Source organism: Petromyzon marinus, chromosome 71 (genome assembly GCF_048934315.1).
Source record: "Petromyzon marinus isolate PM22_M1 ecotype Great Lakes invasive population chromosome 71, UKy_Petmar_22M1.pri1.0, whole genome shotgun sequence".
Taxonomy (NCBI): Eukaryota; Metazoa; Chordata; class Hyperoartia; order Petromyzontiformes; family Petromyzontidae; genus Petromyzon; species Petromyzon marinus.
Genome location: NC_133737.1, coordinates 5907603 through 5924898, shown reverse-complemented (window position 1 = coordinate 5924898; position 17296 = coordinate 5907603). Strand labels below are relative to the sequence as shown.

The 17296-nt window shown below is 53.9% G+C and overlaps 1 protein-coding gene across 1 annotated transcript in view; it reads left to right on the top strand.

Annotated features, from left to right (window-relative positions):
• Window positions 1–5528: 5528 nt before the first annotated feature.
• Window positions 5529–17296, top strand: part of LOC116938467 (uncharacterized) — a 56516-nt gene continuing 44748 nt past the window's right edge. Inside the window, exon 1 of the mRNA XM_076055365.1 lies at window positions 5529–5546. Within this exon, the coding sequence (XP_075911480.1) occupies window positions 5529–5546 (18 nt within the window). The remainder of the gene's footprint in view (window positions 5547–17296) is intronic.

The following is a 17296-nucleotide window of genomic DNA, read 5'->3' as shown; positions in this document are numbered from 1 at the left end:
CTCCTGGCTCCTCCCCCCTGGCTCCTCCCCCTGGCTCCTCCCCCCTGGCTCCTCCCCCCTGGCTCCTCCCCCCTGGCTCCTCCCCCCTCTCTCTCCCCTGGCTCCTCCCACACTTCTCTATCTCTCCTGGCTCCTCCCCCCTGGCTCCTCCCCCTGGCTCCTCCCCCCTGGCTCCTCCCCCCTCTCTCTCTCCTGGCTCCTCCCACACTTCTCTATCTCTCCTGGCTCCTCCCCCCTGGCTCCTCCCCCTGGCTCCTCCCCCCTGGCTCCTCCCCCCTCTCTCTCCCCCCTGGCTCCTCCCCCACCCCCTCTCTCTCTCCTGGCTCCTCCCCCACCCCCCCTCTCTCTCCCCCCCTGGCTCCTCCCCCACCCCCCCTCTCTCTCTCCTGGCTCCTCCCCCACCCCCCCTCTCTCTCCCCCCCTGGCTCCTCCCCCACCCCCCCCTCTCTCTTCTCTGGCTCCTCCCACACCCCCTCTCTCTCTCTCCTGGCTCCGCCCACACCCCCCCTCTCTCCCCCCTGGCTCCTCCCCCACCCCCCTCTCTCTCTCCCCCCTGGCTCCTCCCCCCTGGCTCCTCCCCCACCCCCCCTCTCTATCCCCTGGCTCCTCCCCCTCCCCTCTCTCTCTCCCCTGGCTCCTCCCCCTCCCCTCTCTCTCTCCCCTGGCTCCTCCCCCTCCCCCCTCTCTCTCCCCTGGCTCCTCCCCCTCCCCTCTCTCTCTCCCCTGGCTCCTCCCCCTCCCCTCTCTCTCTCCCCTGGCTCCTCCCCCTCCCCCCTCTCTCTCCCCTGGCTCCTCCCCCACCCCCCCTCTCCCTCCCCTGGCTCCTCCCCCTCCTCCCTCTCTCTCCCCTGGCTCCTCCCCCACCCCCCTCTGTCTCTCCCCTGGCTCCTCCCCCCTGGCTCCTCCCCCACCCCCCCTCTCTCCTCCCTGGCTCCTCCCCCACCCCCCTCTCTCTCTCCCCTGGCTCCTCCCCCACCCCCCCTCTCTCTCTCCCCTGGCTCCTCCCCCACCCCCCTCTCTCCTCCCCGGCTCCTCCCCCACCCCCCTCTCTCTCCCCCCTTGGCTCCTCCCCCACACCCCCTCTCTCTCTCCCCTGGCTCCTCCCCCACCCCCCTCTCTCTCCCCCCTTGGCTCCTCCCCCACCCCCCCCTCTCTCCTCCCTGGCTCCTCCCCCACCCCCCTCTCTCTCCCCTGGCTCCTCCCCCACCCCCCCTCTCCCTCCCCTGGCTCCTCCCCCTCCTCCCTCTCTCTCCCCTGGCTCCTCCCCCACCCCCCTCTGTCTCTCCCCTGGCTCCTCCCCCCTGGCTCCTCCCCCACCCCCCCTCTCTCCTCCCTGGCTCCTCCCCCACCCCCCTCTCTCTCTCCCCTGGCTCCTCCCCCACCCCCCTCTCTCTCCCCCCTGGCTCCTCCCCCACCCCCCTCTCTCTCCCCCCTTGGCTCCTCCCCCACCCCCCCCTCTCTCCTCCCTGGCTCCTCCCCCACCCCCCTCTCTCTCCCCCCTGGCTCCTCCCCCACCCCCCTCTCTCTCCCCTGGCTCCTCCCCCACCCCTCTCTCTCTCCCCTGGCTCCTCCCCCCTGGCTCCTCCCCACCCCCCTCTGTCTCTCTCCTGGCTCCTCCCCCCTGGCTCCTCCCCCCTGGCTCCTCCCCACCCCCCTCTGTCTCTCTCCTGGCTCCTCTCCCCTGGCTCCTCCCCCCTGGCTCCTCCCCCACCCCCCTCTCTCTCCCCCTTGGCTCCACCCCCCTCTCTCTCCCCCTTGGCTCCTCCCCCACCCCCCTCTCTCTCCCCCTTGGCTCCACCCCCCTCTCTCTCCCCCTTGGCTCCTCCCCCACCCCCCTCTCTCTCCCCCTTGGCTCCTCCCCCACCCCCCTCTCTCTCCCCCCTGGCTCCTCCCCCCCCTTCTCTCTCCCCCCCTGGCTCCTCCCCCCCCTCTCTCTCTCCCCTGGCTCCTCCCCCACCCCCCCTCTCTCTCCCCCCTGGCTCCTCCCCCCCCTCTCTCTCTCTCCCTGGCTCCTCCCCCACCCCCCCTCTCTCTCTCCCCTGGCTCCTCCCCCCTGGCTCCTCCCCCACCCCCCCCCCCCTCTCTCTCTCCTCCCTGGCTCCTCCCCCACCCCCCCCCTCTCTCTCTCCCCTGGCTGTGTGTGTGTCTGTGTGTGTGTCTGTGTGTGTGTCTGTGTGTGTCTGTGTATGTCTGTGTGTGTGTGTGTCTGTGTGTGTCTGTGTGTGTGTGTGTCTGTGTGTGTCTGTGTGTGTGTCTATGTGTGTGTGTGTCTGTGTGTGTGTGTCTGTGTGTGTGTGTCTGTGTGTGTGTCTGTGTGTGTGTCTGTGTGTGTCTGTGTGTGTCTGTGTGTGTGTCTGTGTGTGTGTCTGTGTGTTTGTGTCTGTGTGTGTGTCTGTGTGTGTGTGTCTGTGTGTGTGTGTCTGTGTCTGTGTGTGTGTTTGTGTGTGTGTCTGTGTGTGTGTCTGTGTGTGTGTCTGTGTGTGTGTCTGTGTGTGTGTGTTTGTGTGTGTGTCTGTGTGTGTGTCTGTGTGTCTGTGTGTGTGTCTGTGTGTGTGTGTCTGTGTGTCTGTGTGTGTGTGTCTGTGTGTGTCTGTGTGTGTGTGTCTGTGTGTGTGTCTGTGTGTGTGTGTCTGTGTGTCTGTGTGTGTGTGTCTGTGTGTGTGTCTGTGTGTGTGTCTGTGTGTCGGTGTGTGTGTGTCTGTGTGTGTGTGTCTGTGTGTCTGTGTGTGTGTGTCTGTGTGTGTGTGTCTGTGTGTGTTTGTGTGTGTGTCTGTGTGTGTGTGTCTCTGTGTGTGTGTCTCTGTGTGTGTGTCTGTGTGTCTCTGTGTGTGTCTGTGTGTGTCTCTGTGTGTGTCTGTGTGTGTGTCTGTGTGTGTGTCTGTGTGTGTGTCTGTGTGTGTGTGTCTGTGTGTGTGTTGTGTGTGTGTCTGTGTGTGTGTCTGTGTGTGTGTCTGTGTGTCTGTGTGTGTGTCTGTGTGTGTGTGTCTGTGTGTGTGTCTGTGTGTGTGTGTGTCTGTGTGTGTCTGTGTGTCTGTGTGTGTCTGTGTCTGTGTTTGTCATTCTCCACTAAGTGGCGGTGACGTCACCACGACGCTTGTGCCAGGCTATGTGCACCCTGAGGCCACGTGAAGTGTCGAACGCCCGCTGGCAGGAGGTCACGGGGCAGACCCAGCAGGTGCCACGGGTCGACTGACTGAGATGACTGGCTGATGCACCACCTGTGCCCCCTACTGTGCCAACCTGCTGTGCTTTAGCCACCCGGCGCTCCGCTCGTTGTTGTGAGCGTCGCTCCTCCGCCCTCCGTTGTTGTTGGAGGGCGACTGCCTCCAACTGCCCAGTAGCATCCTTCACGAGCCTCCTCCACAGAGGCCGATCTTGACACCGCTGGTACCGGTCATCGGCAAGTCCACTCAGCTCCACGTCCTCCTGTACCACATCACTCCATCTCTTCTCTTAGCCCCGTGCCTCCTGTACCACATCACTCCATCTCTTCTCTAGCCCCGTGCCTCCTGTACCACATCACTCCATCTCTTCTCTAGCCGTGCCGCGCCCGCTTAGCCCCCTCAATCCGGCCAAACAAAAGCTGTTTCGGCATGCGGTGGCTGGGCATGCGGGCTACATGACCCAGCCATCGCAGCCTTGCCTGCCGGAGGAGCTCACCGATGGGACCCTGCCCAGATCTTTCAAGGATTTGTGAGCTCCTCACACAATCCAGCCTGCAGGTTAAACCCAGGATGGATCGTAGGCAGGCCAGCCTACATGTTTCTAACTGGCAAAGATGTTCCATTAGGGGGGTCCACGTTTCGCAAGCGTAGAGAAGGGAGGGAATGACCGTGGCCGAGAAGACCTGAAGCTTAGTGCGGAGCGACAGACCAGGTAGCTTCCACACCGCGTTAAGCAACCGATGAAAAGATATTGCCGCTCGACTGATTCGGAGTGAGACCTCTGCTGTTAAACTGGAGCCGGTCACAGACACACACACACAGAAACTCTATACCTCTCACCTGATATCTATACCTTTGTGAGTGTGTCTGTGTGTGTGTCTGTGTGTCTGTGGGCGTGTCTGTGTGTCTGTGGGCGTGTATGTGTGCGTGTCTGTGGGCGTGTCTGTGGGCGTGTGTGTGTTCCTGTGGGCGTATCTGTGTGTGTGTCTGTGGGCGTGTCTGTGTGCCTGTGGGCGTGTCTGTGGGCGTGTCTGTGTGTCTGTGGGCGTGTCTGTGTGTCTGTGTGTGTGCCTGTGTGTCTGTGGGCGTGTCTGTGTGTCTGTGGGCGTGTCTGTGGGCGTGTCTGTGTGTGTGTGTGAGGGGGGAGTGGTGGTGCTGTGGTTATCGCACTCAGGGTTGGTGAGTGGGTGAGTGGGTCAGTGGGTGAGTCGGTGGGTGTTTGGGTGGGTGAGTGGGTGAGTGAGTGAGTGGGAGGGTGAGTGAGTGGGTGAGTGAGTGGGTGAGTGGGTGAGTGAGTGGGTGAGTGGGTGGGTGAGTGGGTGAGTGAGTGAGTGGGTGAGTAAGTGGGTGAGTGAGTGGGTCAGTGGGTGAGTCGGTGGGTGTTTGGGTGAGTTAGTGGGTGAGTGAGTGAATGGGTGAGTGAGTGAGTGGGGGGGTGAGTGGGTGAGTGAGTGAGTGAGTGGGTGAGTGAGTGGGTGAGTGAGTGGGTGAGTGAGTGGGTGAGTGGGTGAGTGAGTGAGTGGGTGAGTGAGTGGGTGAGTGAGTGGGTGAGTGAGTGGGTGAGTGAGTGAGTGGGTGAGTGAGTGGGTGAGTGAGTTAGTGGGTGAGTGAGTGAGTTAGTGGGTGAGTGAGTTAGTGGGTGAGTAATTGGGTGGTTGAGTGAGTGGGTGAGTGAGTGGGTGAGTGAGTTAGTGGGTGAGTGAGTTAGTGGGTAAGTAATTGGGTGGTTGAGTGACTGAGTGACTGAGCGAGTGAGCGATCGAGTGATTTGATTAACTGAGTGACAGAGTGAGTGACTGAGCGAATGAATGCGTGACTGAGTGACTGAGCGAGTGACTAAGTGAGTGAGCGAGTGACTTAGTGACTGAGCGAGTGACTGAGTGAATGACTGAGTGAGTGACTAAGCGAGTAACTTAGTGACTGAGTGACTAAGTGAGTGAGCGAACGAGCGACTGATTGACTGAGTGACAGAGCGAGTGACTGAGTGAGAGAGTGACTTAGTGACTGAACGAGTGACTGAGTGGCTGAGTGAGTGACTTAGTGACTGAGCGAGTGACTGAGTGAGTGACTGAGCGACTGACTGAGTGAGTGACTGATTGAGTGACTGACTGAGTAACTGAGTGAGAAACTCATTTAGTGACGGATTGAATGACTGACTGAGTGACTGACTGACTGACTGAGTGACTGAGTGACTGACTGACTGACTGAGTGACTGAGTTGGGTTGATGTCTAGACACTAACAGGATTTTCCCTCCCCCCCCCCTTCCCCACAGCGCCTGCTAGAGGCTACCTGGGGGACCTTTGCCATTCCGCACAGCGCTAGCAAGCAAAGAGCTTCAGGGAATATCGGATTTCGTGAGCGAAATGGCTTCTCTGAAGATGGTGATAGTCGGTCTGGTGGTGTGCAGTGTCACGTCCACAGGTGAGTCAAATAATCATCACTCACCACTACACAGAGACCCATAGACTCACCACTACACACAGAGACCCATAGACTCACCACTACACAGAGACCCATAGACTCACCACTACACACAGAGACCCATAGACTCACCACTACACAGAGACCCATAGACTCACCACTACACACAGAGACCCATAGACTCACCACTACACACAGAGACCCATAGACTCACCACTACACAGACACCCATAGACTCACCACCACTACACAGAGACCCATAGACTCACCACTACACACAGAGACCCATAGACTCACCACTACACACAGAGACCCATAGACTCACCACTACACACAGAGACCCATAGACTCACCACTACACAGACACCCATAGACTCACCACCACTACACAGAGACCCATAGACTCACCACTACACAGAGACCCATAGACTCACCACCACTACACAGAGACCCATAGACTCACCACTACACAGAGACTCATAGACTCACCACCACTACACAGAGACCCATAGACTCACCACTACACAGAGACCCATAGACTCACCACTACACACAGAGACCCATAGACTCACCACTACACACAGAGACCCATAGACTCACCACTACACAGAGACCCATAGACTCACCACTACACAGAGACCCATAGACTCACCACTACACAGAGACCCATAGACTCACCACCACTACACAGAGACCCATAGACTCACCACTACACACAGAGACCCATAGACTCACCACTACACAGAGACCCATAGACTCACCACCACACAGAGACCCATAGACTCACCACTACACAGAGACCCATAGACTCACCACTACACAGAGACCCATAGACTCACCACTACACACAGAGACCCATAGACTCACCACTACACAGAGACCCATAGACTCACCACTACACAGAGACCCATAGACTCACCACTACACACAGAGACCCATAGACTCACCACTACACAGAGACCCATAGACTCACCACTACATAGAGACCCGTAGACTCACCACTACACAGAGACCCATAGACTCACCACCACTACACAGAGACCCATAGACTCACCACTACACAGAGACCCATAGACTCACCACTACACAGAGACCCATAGACTCACCACTCACCACTACACAGAGACCCATAGACTCACCACTACACAGAGACTCATAGACTCACCACTACACAGAGACCCATAGACTCACCACCACTACACAGAGACCCATAGACTCACCACTACACAGAGACCCATAGACTCACCACTACACAGAGACCCATAGACTCACCACTACACAGAGACCCATAGACTCACCACCACACAGAGACCCATAGACTCACCACTACACAGAGACCCATAGACTCACCACCACTACACAGAAACCCATAGACTCACCACTACACACAGAGACCCATAGACTCACCACTACACAGAGACCCATAGACTCACCACCACTACACAGAGACCCATAGACTCACCACTACACAGAGACCCATAGACTCACCACCACACAGAGACCCATAGACTCACCACTACACAGAGACCCATAGACTCACCACCACTACACACAGAGACCCATAAACTCACCACTACACAGAGACCCATAGACTCACCACCACTACACAGAGACCTATAGACTCACCACTACACACAGAGACCCATAGACTCACCACCACTACACAGAGACCCATAGACTCACCACTACACAGAGACCCATAGACTCACCACCACACAGAGACCCATAGACTCACCACTACACAGAGACCCATAGACTCACCACTACACAGAGACCCATAGACTCACCACCACTACACAGAGACCCATAGACTCACCACTACACAGAGACCCATAGACTCACCACCACTACACAGAGACCCATAGACTCACCACTACACAGAGACACCCATAGACTCACCACTACACAGAGACCCATAGACTCACCACTACACAGAGACCCATAGACTCACCACCACTACACAGAGACCTATAGACTCACCACTACACACAGAGACCCATAGACTCACCACTACACAGAGACCCATAGACTCACCACTACACAGAGACCCATAGACTCACCACTACACACAGAGACCCATAGACTCACCACTACACACAGAGACCCATAGACTCACCACTACACAGAGACCCATAGACTCACCACTACACAGAGACCCATAGACTCACCACCACTACACAGAGACCCATAGACTCACCACTACACAGAGACCCATAGACTCACCACCACTACACAGAGACCCATAGACTCACCACCACTACACAGAGACCCATAGACTCACCACCACACAGAGACCCATAGACTCACCACTACACAGAGACCCATAGACTCACCACTACACAGAGACCCATAGACTCACCACTACACAGAGACCCATAGACTCACCACTACACATAGACACCCATAGACTCACCACTACACAGAGACCCATAGAGTCACCACTACACAGAGACCCATAGACTCACCACTACACAGAGACCCATAGACTCACCACTACACAGAGACCCATAGACTCACCACCACTACACAGAGACCCATAGACTCACCACCACTACACAGAAACCCATAGACTCACCACTACACAGAGACCCATAGACTCACCACTACACAGAGACCCATAGACTCACCAGTACACAGAGACCCATAGACTCACCACTACACAGAGACCCATAGACTCACCACTACACAGAGACCCATAGACTCACCACCACTACACAGAGACCCATAGACTCACCACTACACAGAGACCCATAGACTCACCACTACACACAGAGACCCATAGACTCACCACCACTACACAGAGACCCATAGACTCACCACTACACAGAGACTCATAGACTCACCACCACTACACAGAGACCCATAGACTCACCACTACACAGAGACCCATAGACTCACCACCACTACACAGAGACCCATAGACTCACCACTACACAGAGACCCATAGACTCACCACCACTACACAGAGACTCATAGACTCACCACTACACAGAGACCCATAGACTCACCACCACACAGAGACCCATAGACTCACCACTACACAGAGACCCATAGACTCACCACCACTACACAGAGACCCATAGACTCACCACCACTACACAGAGACCCATAGACTCACCACCACACAGAGACCCATAGACTCACCACTACACAGAGACCCATAGACTCACCACTACACAGAGACCCATAGACTCACCACTACACAGAGACCCATAGACTCACCACTACACAGAGACCCATAGACTCACCACCACTACACAGAGACCCATAGACTCACCACTACACAGAGACCCATAGACTCACCACCACTACACAGAGACCCATAGACTCACCACTACACAGAGACCCATAGAATCACCACTACACAGAGACTCATAGACTCACCACCACACAGAGACCCATAGACTCACCACCACTACACAGAGACTCATAGACTCACCACCACACAGAGACCCATAGACTCACCACTACACAGAGACCCATAGACTCACCACTACACAGAGACCCATAGACTCACCACTACACAGATACCCATAGACTCACCACTACAAAGAGACCCATAGACTCACCACTACACAGAGACCCATAGACTCACCACTACACACAGAGACCCATAGACTCACCACTACACAGAGACCCATAGACTCACCACCACACAGAGACCCATAGACTCACCACATAGACACCCATAGACTCACCACTACACACAGAGACCCATAGACTCACCACTACTACACAGAGACCCATAGACTCACCACTACACAGAGACCCATAGACTCACCACTACACAGAGACCCATAGACTCACCACCACACAGAGACCCATAGACTCACCACTACACAGAGACCCATAGACTCACCACTACACAGAGACCCATAGACTCACCACTACACAGAGACCCATAGACTCACCACTACACAGAGACCCATAGACTCACCACTACACAGAGACCCATAGACTCACCACTACACAGAGACCCATAGACTCACCATTACACAGAGACGCATAGACTCACCACTACACAGAGACCCATAGACTCACCACTACACAGAGACTCATAGACTCACCACCACTACACAGAGACCCATAGACTCACCACCACACAGAGACCCATAGACTCACCACTATACAGAGACCCATAGACTCACCACTACACAGAGACCCATAGACTCACCACTACACAGAGACCCATTGACTCACCACTACACAGAGACCCATAGACTCACCACTACACAGAGACCCATAGACTCACCACCACACAGAGACCTATAGACTCATCACTACACAGAGACCCATAGACTCACCACTACACAGAGACCCATAGACTCACCACTACACAGAGACCCATAGACTCACCACTACACAGAGACCCATAGACTCACCACTACACAGAGACCCATAGACTCACCACCACACAGAGACCCATAGACTCACCACTACACACAGAGACCCATAGACTCACCACTACACAGAGACCCATAGACTCACCACTACACAGAGACCCATAGACTCACCACTACACAGAGACCCATAGACTCACCACTACACAGAGACCCATAGACTCACCACTACACAGAGACCCATAGACTCACCACTACACAGAGACCCATAGACTCACCACCACTACACAGAGACCCATAGACTCACCACCACTACACAGAAACCCATAGACTCACCACTACACAGAGACCCATAGACTCACCACCACTACACAGAGACCCATAGACTCACCACCACACAGAGACCCATAGACTCACCACTACACAGAGACCCATAGACTCACCACTACACAGAGACCCATAGACTCACCACTACACAGAGACCCATAGACTCACCACTACACAGAGACCCATAGACTCACCACCACACAGAGACCCATAGACTCACCACTACACAGAGACCCATAGACTCACCACTACACAGAGACCCATAGACTCACCACTACACAGAGACCCATAGACTCACCACTACACAGAGACCCATAGACTCACCACTACACAGAGACCCCTAGACTCACCACCACACAGAAACCCATAGACTCACCACTACACAGAGACCCATAGACTCACCACTACACAGAGACCCATAGACTCACCACCACACAGAGACCCATAGACTCACCACTACACAGAGACCCATAGACTCACCACCACACAGAGACCCATAGACTCACCACTACACAGAGACCCATAGACTCACCACTACACAGAGACCCATAGACTCACCACCACACAGAGACCCATAGACTCACACAGAGACCCATAGACTCACCACTACACAGAGACCCATAGACTCACCACTACACAGAGACCCATAGACTCACCACTACACAGAGACCCATAGACTCACCACCACACAGAGACCCATAGACTCACCACTACACAGAGACCCATAGACTCACCACTACACAGAGACCCATAGACTCACCACCACACAGAGACCCATAGACTCACCACTACACAGAGACCCATAGACTCACCACTACACAGAGACCCATAGACTCACCACCACACAGAGACCCATAGACTCACCACTACACAGAGACCCATAGACTCACCACCACACAGAGACCCATAGACTCACCACTACACAGAGACCCATAGACTCACCACTACACAGAGACCCATAGACTCACCACCACACAGAGACCCATAGACTCACCACTACACAGAGACCCATAGACTCACCACTACACAGAGACCCATAGACTCACCACTACACATAGACCTATAGACTCACCACTACACAGAGACCCATAGACTCACCACCACACAGAGACCCATAGACTCACCACTACACAGAGACCCATAGACTCACCACTACACAGAGACCCATAGACTCACCACCACACAGAGACCCATAGACTCACCACTACACAGAGACCCATAGACTCACCACTACACAGAGACCCATAGACTCACCACCACACAGAGACCCATAGACTCACCACCACTACACAGAGACTCATAGACTCACCACCACACAGAGACCCATAGACTCACCACTACACAGAGACCCATAGACTCACCACTACACAGAGACCCATAGACTCACCACCACACAGAGACCCATAGACTCACCACTACACAGAGACCCATAGACTCACCACTACACAGAGACCCATAGACTCACCACCACACAGAGACCCATAGACTCACCACTACACAGAGACCCATAGACTCACCACCACACAGAGACCCATAGACTCACCACTACACAGAGACCCATAGACTCACCACCACACAGAGACCCATAGACTCACCACCACTACACAGAGACTCATAGACTCACCACCACACAGAGACCCATAGACTCACCACCACACAGAGACCCATAGAATCACCACCACACAGAGACCCATAGACTCACCACTACACAGAGACCCATAGACTCACCACTACACAGAGACCCATAGACTCACCACCACACAGAGACCCATAGACTCACCACCACTACACAGAGACTCATAGACTCACCACCACACAGAGACCCATAGACTCACCACCACACAGAGACCCATAGACTCACCACCACACAGAGACCCATAGACTCACCACCACACAGAGACCCATAGACTCACTACTACACAGAGACCCATAGACTCACCACTACACATAGACCCATAGACTCACCACTACACAGAGACCCATAGACTCACCACTACACAGAGACCCATAGACTCACCACCACTACACAAAGACCCATAGACTCACCACTACACACAGAGACCCATAGACTCACCACTACACAGAGACCCATAGACTCACCACTACACAGAGACCCATAGACTCACGACCACTACACAGAGACCCATAGACTCACCACTACTACACAGAGATCCATAGACTCACCACCACACAGAGACCCATAGACTCACCACCACACAGAGACCCATAGACTCACCACTACACAGAGACCCATAGACTCACCACTACACAGAGACCCATAGACTCACCACTACACAGAGACCCATAGACTCACCACTACACAGAGACCCATAGACTCACCACTACACAGAGACCCATAGACTCACCACTACAAAGAGACCCATAGACTCACCACTACACAGAGACCCATAGACTCACCACTACACACAGAGACCCATAGACTCACCACTACACAGAGACCCATAGACTCACCACTACACACAGAGACCCATAGACTCACCACCACTACACAGAGACCCATAGACTCACCACTACACAGAGACCCATAGACTCACCACTACACAGAGACCCACAGACTCACCACTACACAGAGACCCATAGACTCACCATTACACAGAGACCCATAGACTCACCACTACACACAGAGACCCATAGACTCACCACTACACAGAGACCCACAGACTCACCACTATACAGAGACCCATAGACTCATCACTACACAGAGACCCATAGACTCACCACTACACAGAGACCCATAGACTCACCACTACACACAGAGACCCATAGACTCACCACTACACAGAGACCCATAGACTCACCACCACTACACAGAGACTCATAGACTCACCACCACACAGAGACCCATAGACTCACACAGAGACCCATAGACTCACACAGAGACTCATAGACTCACCACTACACAGAGACCCATAGACTCACCACTACACAGAGACCCATAGACTCACCACCACACAGAGACCCATAGACTCACCACTACACAGAGACCCATAGACTCACCACTACACAGAGACCCATAGACTCACCACCAGACAGAGACCCATAGACTCACCACTACACAGAGACCCATAGACTCACCACCACACAGAGACTCATAGACTCACCACCACACAGAGACCCATAGACTCACCACCACACAGAGACCCATAGACTCACCACTACACAGAGACCCATAGACTCACCATCACTACACAGAGACCCATAGACTCACCACTACACACAGAGACCCATAGACTCACCACTACACAGAGACCCATAGACTCACCACTACACAGAGACCCATAGACTCACCACTACACGGAGACCAATAGACTCACCACTACACACAGAGACCCATAGACTCACCACTACACAGAGACTCATAGACTCACCACTACACAGAGACCCATAGACTCACCACTACACAGAGACCCATAGACTCACGACCACTACACAGAGACCCATAGACTCACTACTACTACACAGAGATCCATAGACTTACCACTACACAGAGACCCATAAAACCACCACTACACAGATACCCATAGACTCACCGCTACACAGAGACCCATAGACTCACCATTACACAGAGACACATAGACTCACCACTACACAGAGACCCATAGACTCACCACTACACAGAGACCCATAGACTCACCACTACACAGAGACCCATAGACTCACACAGAGACCCATAGACTCAACACTACACAGAGACCCATAGACTCACCACCACACAGAGACCCATAGACTCACTACTACACAGAGACCCATAGACTCACCACTACACAGAGACCCATAAAACCACCACTACACAGACACCCATAGACTCACCACTACACAGAGACCCATAGACTCACCACCACACAGAGACCCATAGACTCACCACCATACAGAGACCCATAGACTCACCACTACACAGAGACCCATAGACTCACCACTACACAGAGACCCATAGACTCACCACTACACATAGACCCATAGACTCACCACCACACAGAGACCCATAGACTCACCACCACACAGAGACCCATAGACTCACCACCACACAGAGACCCATAGACTCACCACTACACAGAGACCCATAGACTCATAGACTCACCACTACACAGAGACCCATAGACTCACCACTACACAGAGACCCATAGACTCACCATTACACAGAGACACATAGACTCACCACTACACAGAGACCCATAGACTCACCACTACACAGAGACCCATAGACTCACCACTACACAGAGACCCATAGACTCACACAGAGACCCATAGACTCAACACTACACAGAGACCCATAGACTCACCACCACACAGAGACCCATAGACTCACTACTACACAGAGACCCATAGACTCACCACTACACAGAGACCCATCAAACCACCACTACACAGACACCCATAGACTCACCACTACACAGAGACCCATAGACTCACCACCACACAGAGACCCATAGACTCACCACCATACAGAGACCCATAGACTCACCACTACACAGAGACCCATAGACTCACCACTACACAGAGACCCATAGACTCACCACTACACATAGACCCATAGACTCACCACCACACAGAGACCCATAGACTCACCACCACACAGAGACCCATAGACTCACCACCACACAGACACCCATAGACTCACCACCACACAGAGACCCATAGACTCACCACTACACAGAGACCCATAGACTCACCACTACACAGAGACCCATAGACTCACCACCACTACACAGAGACCCATAGACTCACCACTACACAGAGACCCATAGACTCACGACCACTACACAGAGACCCATAGACTCACCACTACTACACAGAGACCCATAGACTCACCACCACACAGAGACCCATAGACTCACCACTACACAGAGACCCATAGACTCACCACTACACACAGAGACCTATAGACTCACCACTACACAGAGACCCATAGACTCACCACCACACAGAGACCCATAGACTCACCACTACACAGAGACCCATAGACTCACCACTACACAGAGACCCATAGACTCACCACCACACAGAGACCCATAGACTCACCACTACACAGAGACCCATAGACTCACCACTACACAGAGACCCATAGACTCACCACTACACAGAGACCCATAGACTCACCACTACACAGAGACCCATAGACTCACCACTACACAGAGACTCATAAACTCACCACTACACAGAGACCCATAGACTCACCACCACACAGAGACCCATAGACTCACCACCACACAGAGACCCATAGACTCACCACTACACAGAGACCCATAGACTCACCACTACACAGAGACTCATAGACTCACCACTACACAGAGACCCATAGACTCACCACTACACAGAGACCCATAGACTCACCACTACACAGAGACCCATAGACTCACCACCACACAGAGACCCATAGAATCACAACCACACAGAGACCCATAGACTCACCACTACACAGAGACCCATAGACTCACCACTACACACAGAGACCCATAGACTCACCACTACACAGAGACCCATAGACCCACCACTACTACACAGAGACCCATAGACTCACCACTACACAGAGACCCATAGACTCACCACTACACAGAGACCCATAGACTCACCACCACACAGAGACCCATAGACTCACCACATAGACACCCATAGACTCACCACCACACAGAGACCCATAGACTCACCACTACACAGACACCCATAGACTCACCACCACACAGACACCCATAGACTCACCACCACACAGAGACCCATAGACTCACCACTACACAGAGACCCATAGACTCAACACCACTACACAGAGACCCATAGACTCACCACTACACAGAGACCCATAGACTCACGACCACTACACAGAGACCCATAGACTCACCACTACTACACAGAGACCCATAGACTCACCACCACACAGAGACCCATAGACTCACCACTACACAGAGACCCATAGACTCACCACTACACACAGAGACCTATAGACTCACCACTACACAGAGACCCATAGACTCACCACCACACAGAGACCCATAGACTCACCACTACACAGAGACCCATAGACTCACCACTACACAGAGACCCATAGACTCACCACCACACAGAGACCCATAGACTCACCACTACACAGAGACCCATAGACTCACCACTACACAGAGACCCATAGACTCACCACTACACAGAGACCCATAGACTCACCACTACACAGAGACCCATAGACTCACCACTACACAGAGACTCATAAACTCACCACTACACAGAGACCCATAGACTCACCACCACACAGAGACCCATAGACTCACCACCACACAGAGACCCATAGACTCACCACTACACAGAGACCCATAGACTCACCACTACACAGAGACTCATAGACTCACCACTACACAGAGACCCATAGACTCACCACTACACAGAGACCCATAGACTCACCACTACACAGAGACCCATAGACTCACCACCACACAGAGACCCATAGAATCACCACCACACAGAGACCCATAGACTCACCACTACACAGAGACCCATAGACTCACCACTACACACAGAGACCCATAGACTCACCACTACACAGAGACCCATAGACTCACCACTACTACACAGAGACCCATAGACTCACCACTACACAGAGACCCATAGACTCACCACTACACAGAGACCCATAGACTCACCACCACACAGAGACCCATAGACTCACCACTACACAGAGACCCATAGACTCACCACCACACAGAGACCCATAGACTCACCACTACACAGAGACCCATAGACTCACCACTACACAGAGACCCATAGACTCACCACTACACACAGAGACCCATAGACTCACCTCTATACAGAGACCCATAGACTCACCACTACACAGAGACCCATAGACTCACCACTACACAGAGACCCATAGACTCACCACCACACAGAGACCCATAGACTCACCACCACACAGAGACCCATAGACTCACCACTACACAGAGACCCATAGACTCACCACTACACACAGAGACCCATAGACTCACCACTACACAGAGACCCATAGACTCACCACTACACAGAGACCCATAGACTCACCACTA